Source organism: Neomonachus schauinslandi, chromosome 3 (assembly GCF_002201575.2).
Source record: "Neomonachus schauinslandi chromosome 3, ASM220157v2, whole genome shotgun sequence".
Classification (NCBI taxonomy): domain Eukaryota; kingdom Metazoa; phylum Chordata; class Mammalia; order Carnivora; family Phocidae; genus Neomonachus; species Neomonachus schauinslandi.
This window is the reverse complement of record NC_058405.1, coordinates 168,162,702-168,189,954: the sequence shown is the minus strand read 5'-3', so window position 1 is coordinate 168,189,954 and position 27,253 is coordinate 168,162,702. Positions and strand designations below refer to the sequence as shown.

The 27,253-nt window shown below is 34.1% G+C and overlaps 1 protein-coding gene across 1 annotated transcript in view; it reads left to right on the top strand.

Annotated features, from left to right (window-relative positions):
- ERBB4 (erb-b2 receptor tyrosine kinase 4) overlaps positions 1 to 27,253 on the top strand; it is a 674,126-nt gene that overhangs the window by 472,395 nt on the left and 174,478 nt on the right. The window contains exons 18-19 of the mRNA XM_021702992.1: positions 2,513 to 2,635; positions 6,031 to 6,129. Of these exons, the coding sequence (XP_021558667.1) occupies positions 2,513 to 2,635; positions 6,031 to 6,129 (222 nt within the window). The remainder of the gene's footprint in view (positions 1 to 2,512; positions 2,636 to 6,030; positions 6,130 to 27,253) is intronic.

Here is a 27,253-nt window from a genome sequence, read left to right as displayed (position 1 = left end):
TATCATTCTCAAATTCCTGGAAAAATGTGTTTGTATAAATTTTGAAGTGATATCTAAGAAAATTGCAGGAGACTAAACATTTCAGGTAGAATTGTGAGGTTTTCAAAATATGGAATTATGGCATATTATATGCCAAAGCGTATATTTTAAAAGTACATAGCCCCAAATGCTGAAATCTAGTCTCCAATTTTGCATATGATTTTTATATAATTTGTTATGTGATTTAAAAAATAATTCATTAGGGGGCACCTGGGTGGCTCAGTCGTTAAGTGTCTGCCTTCGGCTCAGGTCATGATTCCAGGGTCCTGGGATCGAGCCCGACATTGGGCTTCCTGCTCCGTGGGGAGCTTGCTTCTCCCACTCCCATCCCACCCCCCGCTTGTATTTCCTCTCTTGCTGTCTCTCTCTCTCTCTCTCTGTCAAATAAATAAATAAAATCTTAAAAAAAAAGAAAAAGAAATCTTAGGAAAAAAGAAGGCTTTGCCTTTAAAAAAATAATAATTCATTAAAGTTCCTGATTATATACATACAGTGTGTGTATCAAAATCTACTAAACAAATTCTGCACCGCAGAGTTGGATTCAAATAAAGGAGATGCTCTGATGGAGATTCTTTTTCCCATTTTACAGAGAATTTTGTAATTCTTTCTGAGATTTATTTTATGTGACTTAATATGCATTATAAATTTGAAAATGAAATAGAAGCATATTTGTTGTCAAACTTTTAGGCAGAGCCCAAATTTATTGATAATTTTATCATCTTCTCCAAATTCTTGCTTACTATAGCTACACTTGCTTATAATCAAGATTCTGTTCAGCTACTTAAGTAGACCATGATGTTCACAGAAGCGTAATAATAAACAAGTCACAGGGTCACAGTGCACTTAGCATTGTAAACAGACACTGTGAAATACTGTGATGGTTTTCAAGACCATTTCAGTAGGAGTTGCCTTTAATTATTTCCTTATGCTGAGAGAGAACAAGCTTTTTGTCTGAGTTTAAAGTTTAGTTCTTTATTTAACTTTAAAAAAAGAAACTTCTATTTCTCTTACTTGCTTTTTTACCCAAGCATAAATAAAAAACTAAAATTTTAACATAAGATATAGACTTTTAGTACTCAGAGTCTCTCTCATATTTACCCTTCATTTTGTTTTGTTTTCTTCTCACATAGGCAAGAAATTGGTACACATTCACATACCTTTTCTCTGCTTATTCATCCTCTCTGGCTAAATGGCAAATAAACTGAACATCTAAAATTACCTGAATTTATCCCTTTTGGCCACACCCAGCCCACTTTATGATCTCATATTTCCCACCCAAATCTCATCCTTTATACCTGTCCTACCCCCTATTGTATTCTGCTTTATGTCTTCTTCCTCCTTCCTAATGCTGTGTCCAAACTGTTCTTCACAATGGTAATATCCTCCTCCATGTCAATCCATTTTTATTATCTCAAGACCAATTTTATTTATTTTTTTAAAGATTGTATGTATGTATGTATGTATTTTAGAGAGAGAGAGCACAAGCAGGGGAGAAGGAGAGGGAGAGAGAGAATCCCAAACCGACCACACGGAGCGCAGAGCCCAGAGCCAGGCTCCATCTCAGGACCCTGAGATCATGAAATGAGCCGAAACTAAGAGTTGGAGGTTCAACAGACTGAGCCACCCAGGTGCCCCTCAAGACCAATTCTAAAGTGTGCCTCCTCCAGGAAGCCAAAACTAGTGAAACTTTCTCACTGATGGCTATTTTATCCCTTTGCATGCCATAGCATTCACTTGGGATCTAGAATCATTTCATAGAATTTTAGAATATTTGATCTGTAAAGTATTCTAGGGCCTTGCTACTTAAAATGTGTTCAAGGACCATCATCATACATAGATATCACCTCGAGTTCTGCAAAAATGCAAATTTCAGCCCCAGCCTTAGACTTATTGAACTAGAATCTGCATTTTAACAAGAACCTCAGGTAATTCAAATGTACATGAAGTTTTAGAAGCACTGTCCTGGGGTATTGGTATTGTGCTAACTTACTTTCTTCTGACGCATTTGTCCTGGCTTCCTAGTTAGATTTTATTTTTCTATGTATCGAGTCTCCTAAAACAAGAAAGAAAATTTTGATAGAGTACATGGACATAATTGAGATCTGAGTCTTAGCTGGAGATATCAAAACTGGAAGGGCTTCAAAAAGTAGGATTGAGAGCCCCTATTAGCCTAAATTTCTTTAAACTTGGGGGGGCGGGGATGAGGGGGGGTGGTGAGGGCAAATCTCCTAGCTTAGTATGCCTCAAGGGAGACACACTTTTATACTTGTGTTCACCCAGGCAAAAAGCATGAGAAGAGAGAGGCTAGACTCTGAGGGAATAGTGAGTGATCCATACAACAAAAATATTGTTTGTCAAGGAAAGTGTGCTTGTGTTTTTCTGTATGTCTGAGAAAGAGAAGCAGGCAGAGGAAGAGGGAGAGGCACTGACTGGAATTGAAAGTTATAGAACCTGAATTCTTTTTGTTTTGTAGTTGGTAGAACCCTTAACTCCCAGTGGTACGGCACCCAATCAAGCTCAACTTCGTATTTTGAAAGAAACTGAGCTCAAAAGAGTGAAAGTACTTGGCTCGGGTGCTTTTGGAACAGTTTATAAGGTAAGTAAAAAAATAAGCCACGCCACCAGTTGTTTTTTGTTTCAGACTTGTCTTAAATAATAGCCAGAGTTATTGCTCTAGCTAACCTAATTTCCTTTTAATATTCAGAGAGGAGAACCTGTATCGTATTGAGAAGTCGCTACACAAATGAAATCATTCATTTTTATTGAGCAAGCTGGGATTGAAACTGGCATTGGAAGGCAGAAACTGTCACAAAAAGCCACAGTATTCACTTTCCATGCCCTTCTGATCTGCTTTTGATAGCATCTCCCTGTTGGCAAATTTTGTCCTTATCTAAAATACACAGCGCTAGCCCATTTTCCTTCCCCCTACACGGTGCTCCATGGAATCCCAGACAGGCCTGAGCCATATGCCATAATCCTTGCTCTTCTTTTCTTATGCCCTTTTATTCCCACGTCTTCCCATCAGGATGGCACTGCCTATCTCCTTAGGATCTACACAAATGTGCTAATTTGTTAACAGGATAGGATTAGTTCCTAAACCACTTTTTTGCCTACCTGTTAACGGATATAATTTAGCAGAATATTTTCAGTTTTGATGTCCTCACCATTATATGCAAACTAAAAAAGTGACTTTATTTGTGAAATTCAGCTTAGATAGAACGAAGGGTGAAATCATGGGTTTCCAATAAGAGAGATATTTTTGGAAAGGCAAAGTTCAGATAATGTCATCTGCATGTTTACTTATTTAGCTTAATTATAAAACCGATTCAAAGGCCAGGCCTAAGGTTAATTGTGGTGAGATTTATTTTTAATGTAAATAACAACTATAAGAAACTCTGCTGGGTTAGTGCTAAACCCTTCTTGAAATATCCATTGTGATAGTTCCCCAAATTTTACTTTGACAGTTTTATATATTTCTTAAAGCTATATGCAAGCCTGCAGTTTTTACAAACATTTCTGTTAAAATAGACTGGATCTTAGAAATTTTGCACTTTAAAATGTTCATTTTTTTCCTACTTAAAACAAATATTTATTTAACAAAAAATATTAACAATTAGAATATAAACCTTAATTTTCCCTCCTGAGTGTTCCAAAAATGATTTAATCTCTTTAAAATAAAATTATCTTATTCTAAGGCCAAAATACAGAAATTTCTTAATCTCTTAGTATGCATATTTTGTTCAGTTAAACCCAAAATTATTAATTGAGCACCTAATTTGAATAGAAACTATTCTAGGCTGACTTGGTGCTTTCTGGTCTTCAAATTCTTTGTATGTTTGAAGAAATACAACTTACCCTGTTTTTCTATTTATATTATGCTAGAAATAATGGACTTTCATTTCAAAGATAACTCAATTTTGGATTGTTCCTAGCATATAATCAGACTTTTATTTTAAAGATGGTATTGTCTGGAAAGTGAATTTTATTTTATTTTTTTAATTTTTTTTGCGGGGGGGTGAATTTTATTTTAAATCATGGATACCATTTGGACATTTAATTATAAAGCTTTATAAATGTTTTTATTATGAACAACTATTTGCCTATGTCCAAGAGCATTGTACCTTTACTGAAATTACGTGTATTGAAAGTTCCGTAAGTATGTTTGAATTTTATACTTACAGTGTGTTATGGTTGATCCTAAGTTTTAATTAATATGTTAGTTCTTACCAAGGCATATTGTCTTAATCTACAAAGAAGTATCCTTGACCACAAAACGCAAATTAGCTTAGCTAATTATTTGGTTGATTTTTCTCCTGGTTGGAAATATGCTGTGTTTAAGCATGAAAGATTTGAACCAATACCATGGGTATTAGTGTAGTTGAATTTTTGTCTGGTCAGGCCTAGAAAATAATGACTATACTTATTTAAAAAGGAGTACAAATTAATTCACACTGAATTTATACCCAATTCCAAAAGTATACTTTAGGAATATTTTAACATTCATACTCTATCTTTATAAAGTAACCCCCATGTGGTTGCTTTATTGAATAATGGTAAGCCTTTCTCTACCCTAGATACCATCACTAAGAAAATGTAGCCTATGGATCTTGGGCTTCCCCTCCCCCCCCATTTCTACATTAATAATTAAAAAAAAATTATACCACAAGGAACTTGGCTTATTTTTTTGTATTTGACACATAGATTTCCCTATTCACTTTAAGAAGAACATAACTCTTAAATTCACCTCCTAATGGTTAAAGCCTTTTTTTCCTGTATTTTTCTGACTTTTTAATAATTCTTGTGTTTAGGTCTCCTCTTATATTATTGTAACTTTAAATAACACAAATATATATGTTTTAGCATAGGAGTACAAAGTGAAAAACTTTTTTTTTTTTTTACTTTATGACTACAACCAACTGATATTAAGAAAAACTAGAGGTATTCTCTTTAGGAATAAGAATTTTTTCCCCCTTTCATTTTAATGTTAAAACTGGACTAAGAAGACTTTTTTCGATGTCAGGGCTAATAAATTAAAATTTGAGATTTTCTTGCTTCTGTATTCATTTGGGACAATATGCTTTAAAAAAATTCTTATATAATTGATGCATCCCCCTATGTCTTATCAAAATTATTATCCTAAATCAAATGGTTGAATTGTTTACTCAGGAATGCTGTCATTTACCTTAATGTTGTACTTGACTCAAGCTCTATCTCCTTTATACTTTCCCAGTGTGTAGATTGTTCAGATATTATAATTATATTTTTGTAGGAAAAGAGAACTGGCAATGACCAGTATAGATATTTTATATTCAGAGATAATAAAAATCCTTGAAACACACATACACAACATTTGATAATAAAAACAAATTAATATGTGCTCAGTACTCCCTAGTACTTGCCTTTGAAAACTAATTCTTAAATAATCGCCTTAGTAAACTAATTCTTAAATCAATCCAAACTTCAGGAACATGAGAATATGTCTTTTTATTTGTTTTAGTTGCAGAATAATTACATAATATTAAAGCTGAAAAGAACCTCCAACATTACTGAACCCAATCTTCTAAATTACAAGTGAGACAACTGAAGATCAAAAATTTGAACAGTGTTCCCCAAGTCTCTTTAAGAAGCTGATATATTGTCCAAATCTAACATTACTGTATCTTATTTCATTTTTGTCACCATTAAAAGCCTTTTTCACACATACTAATTGACTTTTATAATAGCAATGCTTTATAATATAATAATAAACACCTTAACAGCAGAATAAATATATGATTCATCTTCAGATAATGAAAGCAGACAACAAAGTTGCTATGTAACTTGTAACATACAACAGGTATTAGATAAATGTTTGTTGATTGAATAAAAGAATATAGAACATCTAAATTATTTTTTAAGAAATTAATAGATTGAGTGGTTAAATCAAATTTTGTTTCTGGTATAAATTTGTATATCTTTATATAGATTTAATGTGATTTTTTTCCCCCAAAGGGTATTTGGGTACCTGAAGGAGAAACAGTAAAGATTCCTGTGGCTATTAAGATTCTTAATGAAACAACTGGTCCCAAAGCCAATGTGGAGTTCATGGATGTAAGTATAGATAGACACCAGGCAATCTCATTTTTATCCATTATTAATAGACTGCTTTTAGAATAGAAATTGTATTGTATTCTATGTTAGAATAGAAAATTTCTGATGTTACCAGAAAACATCAATCAAGATTAGTTTCTATAGTAAGTTAGTGTTAAATTTAAATTAGGAACCTACCTAAGTCAGATAATTACCAATTGAAATTTACTTTTTTTCCAGTTCAAATTCAGAAGACAAACCTTATGGGTAGTAAGTTCCAACTATAGAAAAATAAGAGCGTTCTGAAGAATAAAAATTCTTTATAAGGTCAATCAGAACTTTTAAGATTTCCCCTAGCAAAAATTGTAGATTGAGCTGTTCAGCAAATTTCAGAAGGTAGGACAGATAAAATATCTATGTAGTATGCTGTTATTTTTTTCACATTCAACACAAGGCATCTTGCCAGGGGTTCTATCAAAACCCATATATATATTCTTTCTCGTTTAATATAATGTCTTCAATAATAAGAATGATTTTGATTTTTAAATGACCTTCATATGAAAGATGATGCAAGCATATGCACTTTAAATATGGATTGCTATATATTTCTACCCAGTTTCTCTCGTAAGCTCTTTTGTAAATTGATGTTGGATAATTTATTTGTGTAAAATGCTTACTCTCTTATATCGGGCTGCTTTTAGTTCAGCAACGTATTGGTTATTAGATAATAGGGCTGATACTTGACTGGTACAAACCAGCTGCTCTGATCAGTTGGTGCTGCACCTTACCAGTTGCTAAATATTTTGAATACCACCCTTACTTTTCTACCAACACCTGACAGATACTGAATCCAGTAACTAAATGGTGTTTCCTTCTGTAGGTGTCTAAAAGTTCTGACACTCTCTGCAGCTACATGTCCTGGCTCATGTAGTAAAATGTAAAACTAAAGTCTTTTTTCAGTGACGTCACAATAAATTTGATCTTGATTATAGGTATATAGTTGTGAAAGGAATTTTCTAAGTAAAAATAATGAAGAAAAGGACAATGAATATAAACAGTGTATGCTAATATGTAAAACTGATTAAAAAAAAAAAAAAATCTTGACCAGCCTAGACTGCAGCCAAAGCTGAAATTCACAAGAATGCTAATAATCTCTGCTGGAGGCTTGGACAGCCATTTTTGTCATATTTCCATGGAAACAGACTGGCAAAAAGGGGTTAAGAGGCTACAAAATAATCACCTAAGAAAGAAGCTCTAAAAGCTTCATCATGATTTTGAATGATTATTTGAAAGCTCCTAACCCCATCCATTTTTTTTTTCCTGATCTGAAGTCTATTCCCATGGAAACAGGAGTGGGGATGGCAGCTTGAAATCTTAGATTCTACTGAATTTTAGATGAGGCTCTGATTGAGCCATGAAAGGGGTTATTTTCCTAAAGGTTGATAAATCTGGTGACCAACAGACTCCAAACGATATGTTCTTTTTAAAAGTTAAAGAAATATTAAGGAAAATATTTTGACTGAGCCTCTCTTATCTCGTGGAGAGATGCTAGAAGATTGATAGATTGGTAGACTGGATGCACTGGCAAAATTAATGATAAATTCCATTTTTTATTTTTATTTATTTTTATTTATTTATTTTTAAAGATTTTATTTATTTATTTGAGAGAGAGAGAATGAGAGACAGAGAGCATGAGAGGGAGGAGGGTCAGAGGGAGAAGCAGACTCCCTGCCGAGCAGGGAGCCCGATGCGGGACTCGATCCCTGGACTCCAGGATCATGACCTGAGCCGAAGGCAGTCGCCTAACCAACTGAGCCACCCAGGCGCCCGATAAATTCAGTTTTTTAAACAGGCTGGTGTAATTTTCATGCAAAATTACCTACATTTCATACCAACATTTTTAGCTCATCTACTATGTGTGTAAATCATTATAAGTAATTAAATAACATATCAAACTGCAAAAAAAATCTTGATGTGTGCAAATTTATTTGTAATTTGGACCTAAGAATTAAGTTGAAGTTGCTAATATTCCCAAGGTTATTAAGATAAAAGTCTTATTTGACATATCTCTTAGTTTGGGTTCTTCCATAAGGTAGAGTATTCCAAGTTTAACTTTCAAACTAAAATAACATCTACTGCAATCATGCTACCTATCTCTTTTGCAAACTAGAGTATGTATATATTTGTTTATATGCAAATGTTTTATACCATTTTAAAGAAAGAAAATAAAGCTTCTGAAGATAATAGAAACTGCATACTCTTATTAAACATTAGATCTCTTTGCCCCACCCTACCCCACAGCATGCAACTTTATACTTGGGGTAGAATATTCTAGATTCAGTTACTACTACTAAGTTTATTAGATGTAGTTGTGTGTTACTGGTTACTTTAATAAATGACAAAATTCAACACCTTAAAACTCACTACACCCAATAGTTCTATTGATATCCAGGGGCACAGGAGATGACTTTTATATTTTCTTAGAATTTTTACCATAGGCAAAAATAAATAAGGAACAATTTTTATTCTATTAAATGCTAAGCTAAAAGTAGGAGAAGGAGAATTTTGTCACAAGGCTGTAACTCAGCTCACCTGAATATGTCTAATGGATTCATAATGACAATAATAACACACAGCTAGTGAATGGCCAGTATGTCCTTAATTCCCATAAAGGAAGATCACATTGAACAACATTAAGAAAATGACCCTAAAGGTCCACCTTCTTAAGAAAAATATCTACATTTATACACACTTCTAGTTTTTGTTTCAAATAGCACCGTTTCATTGGAAGAACACAGGGTTTTTGTTTTATTTTGTCTTGTTGTCTTTTGTGTTTTGTTTTGTTTTTATCCATCAAATGGTATAGAACACATACTTAAAAAATGTGGCTATTGAGCAAGATTCCTGGAATTGGGGACCGTGGTCTGGTCAAATCAGACAGACTCCAGTTTGTCTGAATTTCTACTACTGTTGCTTTGTTGTTCTTGTCGTTTTTCTCTGACATTTAAGCTCCCTATCATTTGACATTATTTTATATGCCTTGGAAGTGTGTATGTATTTAAATGTTAATTAATTTATTTGTTTTCTTAAAAAATCTTGAGATGAAAAAAACGTAATTACCCTAAATTCCAGTGACTGAATAATAATACTTCAGCTTAGTGCTCCAGTTTGTTGGCTTTAAGTGTCAGCTTCCCCACGCCAAATCAACCACCTAGTTCCCAGAAAGGTGCTCCAAGGAAATATGTTTCAAATCACCCAGACTTACTGTTTAAATAATTGTATTTTTAGTAAAAGAAGAACTTGTTGCCCTCTCCCTATACAATGGGAAAATTTATTTATCTTACGCAATTATTTCACTATTTTCAGAAGAAATGTCCATGTGAATTGTGCTTACATGTTGCTCTTCATTGTACTGCCTTTATGATATTCAATGACTTTTTTTTTATTGTATTTATTTACTTTTTTTTGAGAGAGAGAGAGAGGGAGAGAGAAAGTGAGCCAGCATGTGAGCAGAGACGGGCAGAGGGAGAGGAGAGAGAATCCTAAGCAGGCTCCATGTTCAGCTCAGTACAGAGCCAGATGTGGGGCTCGATCTCCTGACCATGAGATCACAACCATGAGATCATGACCTGAGCAGAAACCAAGAGTCAGATGCTTAACTGACTGAGCCACCCAGGTGCCCCTATGATATTCAGTGTCTTAATAAGAGTTGTTCCAACTCTAACTGATATGATATTAATGGGGTGAGGCAAAAGAATTTATTAATAGAGTTTATATTTTCTCTCAGATTATAGCAGACTTACAAAATTATCTGATGAGATGTTTTGTTCAATAACATTAATTTCACATTATAAAAATAACATTTTTTATGCCTATGACTTCATAGAGTTAACAGTAACTCTTAGCTAGATCCTGTAACATACTAATAATGGATTCTTAAAAATTCATATAATTTAATCCAATGATATCTTTAGGTCTTACACATTTTGCTCATTTGCATATGTGAATACAATTAATCAATTCCAGAGGTAAAAATAAAATACAAAATTCCTTTTTTAAAAAAGCCCATTACTTAGAAGTCAAAGGATTCTATACCACTGCCATGATCTTGAGAAGTCAGTTATAAACAATTCTTTTTTCCTTAAGAGAAATTATAGCTAAAATAAGGAAAGTTTGGGGTAGTTACTTTGCTTTAAAAATCAAACAATATCTTCAAAAAGAGGTTCTATAAACTCCATTAGAAACAGAAGTTAGTCTTTCAAAGTTCTCCTAAAAAGAAAAGAAAAGAAAAAAGAAAAGAAAAGAAAAATGAAATGAAAAGAAAAGGAAGGGAAGGAAAAGAAAAGACAAGATAAGAAAAAAGAAATTTACCAGTAACTGAAGTAAATCATTTCTGTTAGAGTTTATTCCATTAAGCCTTGTTTATGTCCTGTTAACTGTATAGAACTTGATTAGAAATGGCATCACATCTGAAATCACTATTTCAAATACCTCATTCTCCAACCACATTCTCCTGCCCCTCTGGTTCCTTTCCTATTGTACATACTTGAGGAACATTTTACCCTTTTAGGTATCACCCATATATCAACCCTTCTGTTTCTCACTGCCTCTCAGCTGCCCCTTCCCTCACATCCCTCCTCAAACAACTTGGATTTATGGCTCACTGTTATAATTGCATTCTTTCAAAAATCTTCAACTTTCTTGCTTCTAAAAATTATGCTGGCATTAAGCAATTCTGGAAATACTGAAATTTCTCAGTGCCATGGTCTAGACCTCTTTTCAATTTGCATATTTTCCCTAAATTTTCTCACTGGAATACCAAATTTCATCTCTAGTGTATTTTATGAATCTGACCTCATCTCCATCCTTGATACCTCCAAGTTGAAATCTCAGGGGCATCTCAAGTTTAACACATTCAGATTGTACCTTTACACCTTCTCTTCAAATCTCTTCTACATTCTATCTTACCCATGTAAATAATTTGTATATCTATGCACTCTATTGTCCCTATCAGAAATTTGGGATTTGTCCTTGAATGTCACAATCTCTCAAACTACCCACTACCAATTCAAGAGCAAATGCTTTGATTCTATGCCAAAAACACATTTGGAGAGCATCCTCTTCTTTTTATATTCCACTACTGCCACCTTAAACCAAGCCGACTTCTTCAGCTTGAATTATGAGAATGGCCTCTAGTTTGATCTCCTTATTTTTTAATACGAGTCTTGAATTGTGTTACTCCTCTGCATAAAAACTATCAGTGGCTTCACTCAAGCAAAATACTAAATCCTTGCTTCCTGAGCTCCTCATTACTTTTCCAGTCTTCCTTCTCTTCATTGACTTTCTACTCCTTACAAGCCAAGTAAGACAATGCCTTTGCCTGGGGTGTCCTTCTTCCAATTACACCTGATGAACTCTCAGTCATCCTCATTTTCTCAGTTTAAGCATACTTCCTCAAAGATTGCTTTCCTGACCCCTTAATCCATATTATAACCTACTAACAGCACTTAGAAATGTTCCTTTGTGCATCAATCATGATAGATTATTACATAATTATTTGTGCTAGTTATTATTGTAGAAGCTCTCAGAATGTCTTATCTTTATTTGACATATTGTACTTGGATCATTTTCCTTAAATATTTATAATGCTCATCTCTGATTTATTTCTACAAACTCAAATTTAGTAGCTGTCTTGAATCCAGAGTAACAATATATCTCTGAAAAATAGACCTTCCATATTGACTCTGTAAGTAGGACTCAGTGTACTCTCTGAAAGCCCTTTAAGAAGGAAAACCCCAGGGTGCCTGGGTGGCTCCATCAGTTAGGTGTCTGCCTTCGGCTCTGGTCATGATCCCAGGGTCCTGGGATCTAGCCCCACCTCAGGCTCCCTGCTCAGCGAGGAGCCTGCTTCTTCTGCTCCTGCTCCCCCTGCTTGTGCTCGCTCTCTCTTTCTCTTGATGTCAAATAAATAAATAAAATCTTAAAAAAAAAAAGAAGGAAAACCCTTTGTAGACTTTTGATGCTTGTAGGAGGCCAGTAACCTCCCCTAGTGGGAACCTTTTGAATGCTTCTCTGCAAATGTTTCCATTATATGTGGGCTGGTAGGACTAGGTTTCATTTTTACCTCTTCTTGATCTTGAGTTCCTGAAATTTTATGTAGTGGTTTTGGGTAGTGTTTGCTTCTCTAATAACGATCTGTTATTAGAGTTCCCCCCAGTCCCACCCTGGTCTCTTGCCTATTTAGATCTATTCCAATAGGAGTAAGGATGCGGATGGGATCCTGTATAAAAAGGGGGGGGGAGGGAATTCGATTTTATCACAGATTTTGGCAAAAATAAATAATAAAAATAATTGACTGCAGTCATAAATCATTGCTGGTATCAGTTACTGAATTTAGTAGATATTCTAAAACTTGAGCTTTGAATATTGTCTTAGGGAGTACTAAAATGTTTGAAAATAGGCAACATACTTGACAAGTTTTACATTCTCACAGGCTTAATTTTTCTCTTGAAGCACCTAAAAGAGACTACCTAAAACCAAAACAAGTTTCTCTCTGTAAAATGAGTCTTCTCTGTAAGATGTAACTTAATAAGTTTTCTGCTTCTGTCTCTCCAAAGCATTTCTTGGATTTGTGTGCATGAGAGGACATTTCTCAAGAGCACATAGTCTACTGTACCAATATATAAATTTGATGAATGAAAATTAGGAGTCTGTTAAAGGCATTAGTTTTCAATATTGTAGGTATTTTCCAGCTTTGTAAACTCTACAGTTTGGTGAATTTCATAAATCATTAGGGGATGGATGTATTGCTGTGCCACCAGAGAAATAGAAGAGAATTAACACTGATCGTGTGCAGTTTCTGACTCCAATCTGAATGGTATTGGCTAATTATAATGGCTTAGGAAGGAATCCTCACTCAGTTTGTTTGCAACAGTAGGAAGAGCTGTTTATAATATTAAGCTCGTTGCTAAAATTCAGGTAGAAAGCTCTTGCCCATAGGGCAAGCATAGACCGGGAAATAGAATTCCCAAAAACTTAGCAAATAATTTCAGACTTATCAAACCTTGATATGGATGTTTGGTTAATGCTTAATGCTCTGTTTACAGATTCAAGGATACAAAATACTGTTTCTGCTAGAGGAAGGGACCATCTGAATAAAATCCTGGTTTACATTATGTGGCATAAGGTGATTTCAGTTATTCATATACCAGTGATTTGATTCAGGAAATAAAGGCTTAATGAGCTGTGATATTTTCAATAGCACACACACACACATATATGTGTATCTACATAGTGGAGTGAATATATATTAATATTATATATTATTATATACTATAAATACTTTTGTAATTATATTATTAATATAAATAAATTATAAGTAGTATCTATACTATAAATACATATATTTCAATCTCATCATTACCACTTTGCATAAGATGATTACCATAAATCTCTATTTCTTTAAGCCTGTTAAAACAATGAGTTGTTCTATACATACTACATAAACAGCTCAATTTTTTCCCAGTAAAAATAAAAATATCAAGATATTGTTTTGAACATTTCTTTTTTTTTTTTTAAGGTTCTATTTATTTTTTTGACAGAGAGACACAGCAAGAGAGGTAACACAAGCAGGGGGAATGGGAGAGGGAGAAGCAGGCTTCCTGCTGAGCGGGGAGCCTGATGCGGGGCTTGATCCCAGGACCCTGGGACCATGACCTGAGTCGAAGGCAGACGCTTAACGACTGAGCCACCCAGGTGCCCCTGTTTTGAACATTTCTAAATGCTGCTGCAGCTCCTGCAAAGCCATGTTTTTAGTTCTCATAGCTTGCAGTTGTTGTATAGATGGGCACAGTGTGATTAGAAATAAGAATGAGCACCTCTTGGAGGCAGTAAAATTATGAGACCGGTTTGTCACAAAAATAAGCAATCAGTGAGGGCTCTTTCTCTCAAAACTAAAAAGCTTACGGTTTTCCACAGTGATTGTAGCCACTGCAGTTTTATCTAGGGTTTTGATCCACTTACAAATTTAATCTAACTCTCAGAACTTAAATGTTCCATTATCTGTTAGAAAATAATTAGAAGCTGTAAGCAGAAGTCTGCATACACGGAGTTCCTTGGGAGTCCCTAAGCTCATGGAAGCAAGGCGTTTGATGGATACTGGTCAGCTGATATTGGACCAGCAGCTAATAATAGCAGGAAATGCTGCTGAGCTAGGTGAGAAAGTTAACTTGGGGAAAATGAAAATGAAACATTTGGGATTTATGGTCAGAAATAAATTTCCCTTTTTCATTTGTTTCCTGGTAAGAAAATAGCCAAGGGAGCCAGTTTTTTTTTTTTTTTTTTTTGATAATTTATAATTAAGATCTAAGGGCCCACTTGATCTCAACCATATTCACTGTAATTTCCTTCCATCCTCACAAAGAAGTTTTAGTTAATTAGGAATATGTTTGATATAATGCATACAAATAATAGGTGAATCTGACCAATGAATTAAAAATTGTCTGCTTTAGCAAGCATGTGGTAAATTAACCATTGAAAACATGTATAAGCTTTTTTGGAGGGTTGCAAACAAAAGGGGTTTGAGTACAAAGCCAGAAAAATACTTGCCTTTTGTGAGTAAAGTAATGAGCCAAGTCCCTTTAACATGAAAAATAAGTTAATTTCAAAATGAGGATGGCTCATTCACTTAATGAACATGTCACTGTATTCTCCTTAATGAAAAAGTATTTTACTCTTTTGCAGAGAGATGCTTCACAATACAATATTCTCTAGTTTTTCCGTGTAGTGTTGGATTTCAACCTACATTACTCTATTTTCTCTAATTTTCTCCTAAATTTATAATGCATGTAGTAAGGTATAACACCTAAAGCCTGTGTGTTATTTTTGCATCCCCAACAAGGTTGTTGATATCTTTTGATTAATAGCTACTTGTAACTCCCATAATACCCACTTACTGAGTAGTAAGATTTTAGTAAATACTTATTTTTAGTCTGGAGGGATGGATATACTTACTTCATTTGTTTTTTAATAGACTTTTATGGAGTGCCTACTCTGCACAAAGTCCCATGCCGTCTTTGTACTCTAGGGATTATAAAGATCACTACCATGCCGTAGCCTTAAACTTGGTGAGATTTGTCTGGTAACATTAAACTGATAAAACAATGTTTTATCAGGATGGAACAGAGGAAGTATGATAGGAGATTAGTAGAAGAAAATACTATCATTAATGGTGGGTGGATTTAAGGATCGTTTAAACTCTTCACCAATGCAGGAATACCAGTTATTTGGCCGTCCAATTTATTTGGTTGCATTTGTCTAAAATGCATGCATTTTGAAGATTTTATTTTATTTATTTATTAGAGAGAGCATAAGCAGGGCTGGGGGGAAGCAGCAGAGGGAGAGGGAGAAGCAGGCTCCCCGCTGAGCAGAGAGCCTGGGGCGGGGCTCGATCCCAGGACCCTGGGATCATGACATGAACCAGAGGCAGATGCGTAACCGACTGAGCCACCCAGGTGCCTCTAAAATGCATACATTTTAGAAAAAATTTGACCCTTGTTTCAGTTTATTTTTTTCCTTATCTTATTTTTGCCATATTTATTTCATAGATTTATTTTTATATATTTTATGCCATATATACATGTGTTTATATGTATATATATTAACCATCTTGTATGTGAAGGTGGGGTTTGTTGGTTTGTTGGTGTGGAATCTGCTTTAAGTCAGGAGAGGATAAGTTAATATACAAATATTTTCCTATAACTTACTTAACACTAACTCCCTCGAAGTATGATGTTAAAGTTTAACACAGTTTTCAGATGTAGGTGCATATTTAAACCCTGAAATTTGTTTCAAATATGTTTATTTTAAAAATATTTATAAATATTATATTTCTATTTTACCTGAAAGAAAGAACTTGTTAGTTTCCATTTTCATGTGATTGTTAGTTGTGGGGATTAATTTATTAAGAATATTTGCCTATAAATGCTGGCCACCCAAAAGAATGCCACAAGTTCTCTCTTATTTTATTGGGTTTAGGTATAAATATATTTTGAAAAGGTTCTGCTCTTTTTTTACGCTTGTACACCCAATTAACTCTCAAATAATGTCCATGACAACATTTTCAGTTAATCTTTATATTTTTGAAAGCTATGGAATAATATCAACAGATTCATTAAAGATAAATCAACTCTTCTGCTTAATAATTTAATTGTCATTGAAGGTAACTGTCTGTAGAAAAAAGAATTGCCATTTTAAAACAACACTCATTTTTTTCCCACCTCAATCAAATTGTATTCTCTTATAATATCTATATATCCCTTTAGTAATTTTTTTGTTACAGTAAATCTGTATTTATGTATATCACAGACATTTGTAACCGTTAAGAAAATAACATTCTTATTTACCACTGGATATTAAGATATTTATAAACAGTGTGTGTAATTGTGTTGGCAGAGTTTTCTAACTGAAAATGAGTACAGGACTTCCCTATTAAAGCATGAAGTCTTTCCGCTGCTTCTGAAGGAAACAGAATTGCTATTAACAGACTATCATCCCTTCACTTAATGCTTTATCTGTAGTCCAGTGGAAATTAACCGCCACCATCTACATCAAAAAATACCCAATTTAAACATATAAGTTAGAACTGCAGTAAGGCATATGTTATGGTGAGATGAGCAGTGGGTGAGAATTCCTCAATTTCCCTAATGTGATCCATTTGAAATTACTATGAAGTCTGGAAAGACCCTGATTTCCAGGTATTCTTTCATAGTTTTCTTCTTATGTAGGCAGAACAATACACCATTTCATAGTGTAAGTGAAGATGAAGTACAGAACATTTCTCCAGTAAATTTAATTTTATCTCTTTACAAGGCTCATGCATCATGGCCCATTTTCAATCAATAAATTATTCTCTCCCTTTTAGATTTAGACTTTGATTAGCTTGAACTTCTTAAAGCAGTATCAGAAAAACAAAAAAGAAACAATTTATGTAAAATCTGTGAATTGTGATCCAGGTACATTGAATACATTTTCTTCTATTCATCATGGTAATAAAGCAACCAAGACCAGCAACGTATATTTTGGCACACAGACTTACATAATTAATGCCAACTTTTTGTAATAAGATGAAAACTTATGTTAAAGAACTTCCTATTAAAGGATTTTTTTCTGCATGTCTCTTTTCCCATTAGCAGTACAAATAGATACAGTGATGTTTCCATTTCTAAAGGGTAATTCATATGCCAGATTATTATTACGTGGATAGTAAATGAAGGTTTTTAGGAGTCTGTTAATAATACAAGATATTATTTTCATCACCTTAAATGAAATGCTTTTCAAAGAAGCTACTGTTGGTTCAAGGTTAGCAATCAGCCAATCAACACTTGATGAAAGACAGTTCTAATATTTAAGTCAACCAACCAGTCTGTTTAAAATATGTATTTGCCAGCTAAGCGATTTTTGAAGCATGGTCCTATATTATCTAACTGTCCTTTTGGTGATGAAATATTACATTACAAGGTCTCTTTGTGCTATGAGGTTGATAAGGCTGAATGTGAACGCTGGCATACAACTAAACTATTTGACTTACAAATCAGCATTAGAGCATAAAGTATTCAGGGACAAGGGACCTTGGCAGACTACTAAGTGATATTTATCATTTGGATTTCTCCTTCTCAAATGCTTAAATTTAGGAACATGTCAGCGTTTGATAGGGTATAATGGCATAATCTCAAGGTGAAATTCACCTGTAAGTAAGAACAAAATTAGTTTCATATATATATATATAAAACCTCATTAAGATTTGGAGAAATCCCATGAACCACTATGCTCATATAAGCCAACTCTTAAATCATGTTTCTCTCTCTCAGGGTGTTGATTACTATATAACACTTTAGGGAGAGTAATAACATACTTTCATTTTATCCCTGATAACTGGCATTTTTAATTTGCCATCACAACATCAATTGACCTATGCATTCGCCTATGAGACTCCGTCTGTGGTTTGTCAAGGAGAAAACATAAAATGTTAAAAACTAAGGATAGTTTAATAGAGTAGAAAGAAATCATTTATAAATGTGAGATTCAGTAATAGTTCACTCCAAAAAGTAAATTAAATAAACCCACTTAAACAATAATGGCAATCTATGGAACCCAAGTAGCAGGAAACTGCTGTATTTCAGGAATGACTGGGACTAAGACATTAAAGGCTGTAAGGATCCACAGAGACCTCTCTCATCTCAGCTTTTACCCAGCTTGTGTGACGTGCCCTGCTAACCCCCTCGTCTGAAGAGCAGGGTTTAGGAAAAAGCTTCTCTTTGGCCTGTCTTGGGAGCATGCCTATCCCTGGATCAAATGAGAGGTAGAGTCCCATTGTTTGTGTGGCTGTTGATGGCCCAGCAGTTTTACCATATACTTTGAATAAGCACTAAGATTCCTAAAACGGAGAGGGGAAACTAGAGAGGCGAACCAATAGGTGACTGCTAAAAACAGTTAATACTTTTGGTTCAGCCAGATAAACCAGAGAAATTTTTATTTCAAACTGCATAGCCTCATTTTTTTTCTTTGCTTTCCTTTTTTTTTTCCTTTTCTTTTATAATTCACTTTTCTCTTTTAGTGGGAAATTTTAATTAGATATTTTCCCCAGTTTTTTAATCAAAGTAGTATATAGAAATAGAAATAGAAACAGACATGTAATATCTATGTAAGTATATATATATATATATAGTATATATACTATATATATATCTATATATAAATATAGATATATAGTACATAGCACTATCAGGTTATGTTAAAAAGAAAATAGGCTTCTTGTGCTCTTATACTACTGACTGTTCCGTTGGGTCTTACTTTTCAGAGATAACTTTATTAGCTGTGCTCCCTAGTATTTCCCTCCACATTCCTAAAAATATGCTTCTATTGCCATTTCTTAATTGTATCAATTTTAGATAAAATCTATTGGCTATTTAATATGGAAAATGAAGACAGCATTCTCACATCCTTTTCTACACTTTTTTCACTTATATTCCCTATGTAATATTTATGTCATAATTTCAAATTATATTGATTATTTAGGGTTTTTTTTCAGAATTATTACTATAAAGGTGTTGCTGATAATTATTTCACTAAGAATTGTTTTCTAAGCATTCTATATATCTACCTCTAATTCTTCCCAAACTTACAGACTTCTCTTCCACAAGGTCAGATGCTTTATGAAATCTATCAGTTTTTTGTTTGTTTGTTAGTTTTGCTTTTTCTCTCTTACTGGGAGAAATCCTTCCTTAAGAACTTCACTCTCATGTTCCAATCTGGACTGGTAGTGTCCAGGTTAAAGACCCAACTGTGATTCTGGGCCCTCTCTTCTTCATCATCTAGAATCTCCCTTTGCTTTCAACTCAGTTGTATCCTTTAGTTTCTTGATACAGTATCTCTCTCCTTCTTGGTTTAGTATTTCATTTTAGTATTTCATATAAAGAATTATTAACTGTAACAAAAAGTTATAGAGAAACTCTCTGTGGTACCTAGGACTGAAGGAGAATACCCAAGGAAGGGTAATTCCTAATTCCTAATTCCTGTTTTTCCCTTTTCAATATTTGACTTTTTTTTTTTCTGCTATTCCCAAGATTTCCAAATGATGAACGTTAGGTTTTTTTTTTTTTTTTTCTTCATTCATTGTGCTGAGCTCTTTAAGGACCCTTAGAATCTAGAAACTTAGATCTGTTAGTTTAGGAACTTTTTTTTCTCATGGCATCTTTAATAATATTATCTGGCTTGTTCTTGTCTTCCTTCTGGGATTCTTATTAGTCAGTTGTAGACCTTCTGGATTGGTTCTCTAATTTTTAAATCTTATGTCTCAGATTTTCCAAGTTTATATATTTTTTTCCTTATTTTTCTGAGGATTTTCTTGACCTTTCCTTCCAAATTGTTTTCTAAGAAATATAATGTGTTATACTTTTAATTTCCAAAAGATGTTTTTGTTTCTCCTATCTTTAAAAAACAAACAAAAAACAAAACAAACCAAGCAAGAAACCCTGTGTTCTTGGTTGATGAATACAATATATGTTTTTGTGTGTCTTAGGGTGTTAATTTTTTTTTAAGATTTTATTTATTTATTTGAGAGAGAGAGAATGAGAGACAGAGAGCATGAGAGGGAGGAGGGTCAGAGGGAGAAGCAGACTCCCTGCCGAGCAGAGAGCCCGATGCGGGACTCGATCCCAGGACTCCAGGATCATGACCTGAGCCGAAGGCAGTCGCCTAACCAACTGAGCCACCCAGGCGCCCCTTAGGGTGTTAATTTTTTTTCATGTTTTCCTTTGTTTCCTGAATTGTCTCTTCCCTCTGGGTTCTTCTTTTCTTTCAGTTTGTTTGAATGGGCTTTGGCTTTAGAACTAAAGGTTTTCCACAAAATCTGTTATCTTAGTCCATTTGGGCTGTTATAACTGTGTATCATAGACTGGGAAGCTTATAGGTAAAGAAAAATTTTCCCACAATTCTAGAGGCTGAAAAATCCAAGATCAAGTTACTGAAGTGGTTTGAAGTGTTGGGGGTTCAGGGCTAATGGCCAAAGAAAAAGTCTTGAGACGTCTTTGGTCCAGAAAAGTGGTTTTATTAAAGCATGGGGACAGGACACATGGGCAGAAATTGCCCCACTGTGGTTGTGAGGAGTGATTAATTATATAAGATTTTCTATCCTATGGAGCGGAGAGTGATGTTAGGGCTCCAGGAAATTGAGTCTATAGGTTTCTGGAGATTGCTTTTTTTCCTTGTTAGTCATTAAGATAGTTGCAAACTGATGGAGACTCATGTCCTGCATAACTCTGATCTCTGTCCGTTAACCGTTTGCTTTTCTTTTTCCTTTGTTCTACAGCAGGCAGCAGTGCCTGAGGACTGTCACATAAAACCCACCTGGTGTGTGTGTTGCGGGGAGAGGTGGTTGCAGGATGTTAGCTTGTGCTTTGCCCTCAGCTTGCCTTCTGCTCCCTCATCAGCATTGCCTTGCTGTCTGATGAAAGCCTGTTTCCTGGTTCATAGACAGCTCTTTTTTTGTGTCCTCACATGGCAGAAAGGATGAGGGGGCTCTCCGAAGTCTCTTGGAAGGGCACTAATTTATTCCTTCATGAGAGCTCTGCACTTATTACAAAATCATCTACCAAAAGCCCCACATCCTAATACCTAATCTTGCTTTGGGAGTTAAGAGTTCAACATAAGAATACTGGGAGACACAAACATTTATTCTGTAGCATCTGGTGATGTGAGCTTTACTGGGAGCAGGTCTATGACCATTTGTTTGAGTTACCCACTATGGGGCCATTTACCTTTTTGGAGAGAATCTACCATTATACAGCTGTCTATAGGTTTTTGGAGATGATTACAATGAGTTCTGTTCACTATGTAGACTTTAAAGCCCAAATAAGAAAAATAGAGAACTTTTTTTTTCTTCTTTTTTAAAGTAAATTTCCTCTCTCTCCCAATCTCTATTGTGCCCGGTGTCTTGAAATGTAATGCTTTTTTGGTTCAACTTCTCTATTTAAAAAATTTAGTTTCTTGCTAGGATAAGGAAGAGCCGTAACCTGCTACTCTGGATAAGGAGAAGACCAGAGAATCTAATTGTTCTTTATACAAATTTTGAATATTATTTCTGATTTCAACTCCATCTTTCACCTTCACCATCCTTTGTACTAAATGTCTCCGGTTTTGATACCCTTTCTGGGTTTTGCTGAATGAATTGGCTTTCATATTCTTGACATCCCCCTTTGTAGACACTTGTTTTTTTTGCTTTCTTACTTTTGCTACCTCCATGTCCTTGAACTTTGTTGACATTTGTTCAGTTGTTTTTGTTCCTCTCCCATTCTCTTTGTTTTGGGGATATGTATCTTTTTAAAATCTTCACTCTTATTTTAGTGGCATCTTGGGAAAGAGTAGAGAAAATGTATGTACTTAATCTATTATAATAAAATGAAAGTCCTGAAAGGCATTTAAATCTAAAAATCCTAGAAGAGCTCCTTCTAACTGTGTTTTCTTTTTTTTTTTTATAGGTTTTATTAAAGTTAAAGTAAAGAATATATACCCTTTACTTTCATCCATGTAATAATCTCATACTTTTGGAGAAAGCTTTCCTCATAATGAATATCATTACATTTAATTTTTTTTAAATTTATTTTTGTTTATTTGAGAGAGAGACAGAGACAGAGAGCATGAGCGGGAGGAGAGCCAGAAGGAGAGGGAGAGGGACAAGCAAACTCCCTCCTGAGCAGGGAGCCTGACACAGGGCTAGATCCCAGGACCCTGAGATCATGGCCTGAGCTGAGTCAGACACTTAACTGACTGAGATAACCAGGGGCACCCCCCCCCAACACATTTTTTTTTTAGTCAATAATCCCTTATTGAGAACTAGAGGATTCCTTAATTATTTAATCTTGTCATCCACACATGGTAACAAAAAGGGCCAGAAGCATCTATATTGAGAATTGCTAGTTTACAACTGTATCTAAGATAGTCACTCTAGGGAGAAATGTCTAAGAAAACATCTAGCCCCTAGATTATAGTTAAAAAGTGAAGTTCTTCTTTGACTTTCATCATAGATTAAAATGTTTAAATAGTGGAAATATTTAGCTAAGAGTTATATACTTTGATTTAAGTATAAGAGAAATTTTATAGGAAACAATCTTAATCGTCTAAGGATGGAGGTTGGCAGTAAGATCTCCAGAAATATTTATGGTACTCGCTGTTTTCACAAATTATAGAGTTATAAAGATTACCAGAGTGAAAAAGACATTTAACAATTGCATGACTCTTAGTAATAGAAATCTAAATGTTAACACATCAAATCTATTAACTTGAGAGTTAGAAAAAAAAAAAAAACAAGAAATTTTTTTAAGTCCAGTAGCTCAAAGAATATTTCCTTAACACAGGGCTAAACATTATTGAAATTAGCATTACTAGTCATCTTTTTTAAAATAATATTTTCTTTGTAGGCAGAAATAAAAAGAGTCTAAAGCAGGAGTTCTCACCCCCCCTTTTTTTTTTCAGTTCAGAGATTCTTTTGAAACAGCTGATGAAAGCTATGAAATCTTTGCTCAGAATAAGTGCACATATTTGTCAACTATGATTTTTATTCAATATCTAGGGATTTGGATTCCCTCTGAAGTTCAGATACACAGTCAAGAATCACTAGCTTAATGTCTTTGCTAACTAATGTTACAACCTTAAGGGAAATTTAAGTGGTTAATATCTGCACTTAGACTGCCCAAGAGATTTATTCGAAATCATTTGTGCTTCAACATAAGACAAGTACCAGGGTTTCTGTGTATCTCACCTATTTAATCTCACAGCAATCCATCAATAGGTTTTCTCCAATGAAGAGATTGGAGTTCTGAGAGGGAAGATGAATGATCTGAAATTCCACATAGCTAGTAAGTGGCAGGATTCAAATCTCTAACTTGATTAAAAAATGTCTCCTTCTGCCAAGTTATAATGTTCAGATTGTTGAGTAACTTTTGGGAGAAGTAATAAAATTTGGGCCATAGAATCTATTATATCTACCACCATAAAATTTTGGATAGCAGGAATTCAATTCAGTCTTGAAGAATATGAACAATGTAATAACTAGCAGGTAACACCAACTAGAAGGAAAATAATGTCCAGTTTCTCTTTTTCTGGTACCTGGTATATTTCTACATATGTGCAAATTTTCACTTTACTAGGAGAATTTTAAAAATTAAGAAAAAGGTAAAATTAACTTAGAGGCTATACAAGAAAAATAAATGGGGGTATTTATTTTTGTTTGTTTTTTTAAATTTTTTATTATGTTATGTTAATCACCATACATTACATCATTAGTTTTTGATGTAGTGTTCCATGATTGTTTGCGTATAACACCCAGTGCTCCATGCAGAATGTGCCCTCTTTAATACCCATCACCAGGCTAACCCATCCCCCCAACCCCTCCCCTCTAGAACCCTCAGTTTATTTCTCAGAGCCCATAGTCTCTCATGGTTCGTCTCCCGCTCCGATTTCCCCCCCAAATGGTAAAAATATTTCAGGCTAAAATGAAAAATCAAATAGATCTCCCAAATGTTTGCCCAGAGTTTTCTTCTAAAAACTTTGATCAAAATATCCAAGTGTTTACTAATTAAAACAATATGGAGGATTCCTAGGCCCTTAGTTCAGCATGCCCCCAAATGATCTATTATTCATTCGTAAATGTGACTTGCATGTGTGTGTATGTGTGTGTTCCTGTTTTTAATAAATGGTGAAACCATCCACCATGACCCAAGCATCTCCAGCTTTCCTCTATTTCTCAGCCCAGCATCAAATTTTAAAAAACTTTCTGGTCTGATCTCTCTGTTCTCTTCTTGTTCCCAGGCTTAATCTTTTCTAGACCATGCTTTGCAAACCTGCCAGAAAGGTCCTTGGAAGACATAAAGCCAATGATCTAGCTGCAGAGGACTTGTCTAGAATTTTGGGATGAGGGAGTTTAGAACCATTGTAAGGGATAGGGATCAGCAGGGGGACATGGAAAGATGCATGGTCTAGAGCTCTCTAGTCTTTCTTGGTGGTTAGTATTCATATAAAGGGCTACAGTGAATCTATCAGCAGCACTAGCACCTTGTACCTACAAACTAGGGGCTGCCAAGAGCCATCAGATGGCTTGAGCTAAAGTTCCACCCTATTCCCCACAGGGTTGCAAAACTGCCACTTTAGTGAATTATCCTTTTCCCTGTTTTTACAACATACTGATTAATATCTAACATTAATGAAATAAAATATAAGATCTCCTCATCAAACAATAACACTATAAGAAAACATAAACTTTCTATTTGGATAAATTTCACTTAATCTTAAAAAGTTGGAATTTCTTAAAATTATAAAATCCATTGATGACATTCATTTAGCAACTGATCATTTTTAAGTGATAGCTTTACTATCATATGAATGTTCAAATAATTAAAATTCAAATGATTATTTGTGAAGTAATGACTTAATGCATCCTTACCATTCTGATAATTTAGGTTTTAACTGAGTATAGCTCTAATGAAAATGAATATGTAAAAGATGAATTTGGATTATGGAATTTCTCTGAAATATTACATAATACAATTCTTTAACCATCAACATTTACTTGATACATTACTGGACAGCTGTGTTTCAATAGAGGAAAACATTATTCTACCAAATAGTTGTATATAAAGGGATTGAAAGAGAATGTTAATAGATTCTGTACAAATTAATCATTTGTTTTATTATGCTTTGACTATAAATGAACAAGTATACATAAAAATGCAGAAAATACTTAAGTAAGATATGATAAATATCTTAAATCCAGATATGACTACTGTGAAGAATTTAATACAGATCTTTGAGACTTTTTTTTCTTGACTGATAAGATGTGCCCCGTTATATCATAGACAATAATGTATTAATATATGGGAGTTTAGTCCTAAAAAGTTGTAATCTCTTTAAATGTATTCAAGTGAATAAGAGTGGAGTGAAGGAGAAGCTACATTCTCTAGTTGCTACATGTTCAGAGAAGAAGTGATATCTCAGAGACAAAAAAAAAAAGGAAAGAAAAAGAAAAAATATCATCAGAAGACCAAAATTGCAAAACTAGAACCTAGAGAAAGTTGTTTACTGGCAGGAAAGGAGCTCCCAGGAGTTGCAGGATGCTAGAAAAGAGAAGAGAACATAGAGATTTGTTAGAAGTTTCTACAGATTATATTTTGGGACCACGTGAAACTTTGAGAAAAGTGGGAATATAAATATTTCTATTTATGCTGGTGCTTCCTTAAAAGAGATTTTTTTTTTTTTTTAGATCTGAGCCACCACCATTAATGGCTTTATACTTTATTACTAAATTACCAGAATATATTTATCTTATTTTGAAACCTCTCTTGTGTACCACTGACCTGTTGGTAGCTACTCCAAGAAATGAATTGAAACACCATTTCATTTATTTCCCCTTTATTGTACATTTTGATATTTGTTACAGGAAGCATACTGGCATTACTATTCAAAGCATTAAGTTTTTTATATTACTTTTTTGGTTAAAATTTTAATTGATGCATTAATATCTCTTCTTCTTCCAAGTGATACCTTATTTAATATGGAATTAAAGATGTAGTTTAATTTTGGGGAAGCTGAACCTTTACAGTGTTGAAACTTCTTATTCAGATAAGAAGTATATCTCATTCAAATATAGTTTTATGGTTTTCTTAAAATATGATTGTGCTTTTCTTACTGGAGTAACTTCCAAGTATTTTGGGTTTGTTTTTATTATAATTGGAATATTATCTCTTATTTACATTTTTAATTGGATATTGTTGGCACAAATGAACATTTATGATTTTGCATATATATATTATATCTAATCTGTTAGTTCTAGTATTTTATTTATTTCCTTGGTTAAAAAAATTACCACCGATGACTGATGTTAATTTTATCTCTTTCTTCCTAATATTCAAATCCTTTACTTCTTTTTCCTATGATATAGCATTGTCTGGATCCTCTAGAAAAATGTTGAACAATGTATGGTAGTACTGAACATGACAACAGTAATGTTTTCCTAATATTATTACAAATCCTTCTAAAAACTATGATGTTTTCATCTTGTTTCTGACTTGTCCCCTATAGTTTTATCTCTTTTCTTATTCTTAATGTTTTATATTGGTATTTTCTGTTCTTTCTTTAGATCAGGGTTTCCAAAGTACTCTATTACTCTGATATATATCAGACCATATTTCAACTTTCTATTGCCATTTAATATTTTTATTTTCTTCACAATTCTATCAGTTTAGTGACCTTTTTATTTTTACTATTTGTTTTTTAAGGGTCTTTATGACTTATTTTAGAATTTTATAATTCTAGACTTATCAGGAATCTCATCTTTTACACTTATTTATTTTTATTTGTAGGGGGGGGCAGAGGGAGAGGGCGAGAAGCAGACTCCCTGCTTAGTGCAGAGCCTGACAAGGGGCTCCATCTCAGGACCCTGAGATCATGACTGGAGCCAAAATCAAAAGTCAGACGCATAACCAACTGAGCCACCCAGGCACCCCTCATCTTTTACACTTTAAAATGATTTTACCAAATACTCTTCAATTGCCAGCAATGTCTCTCATCAAGCAGATTCTCCAAGTTGTTTGATTAA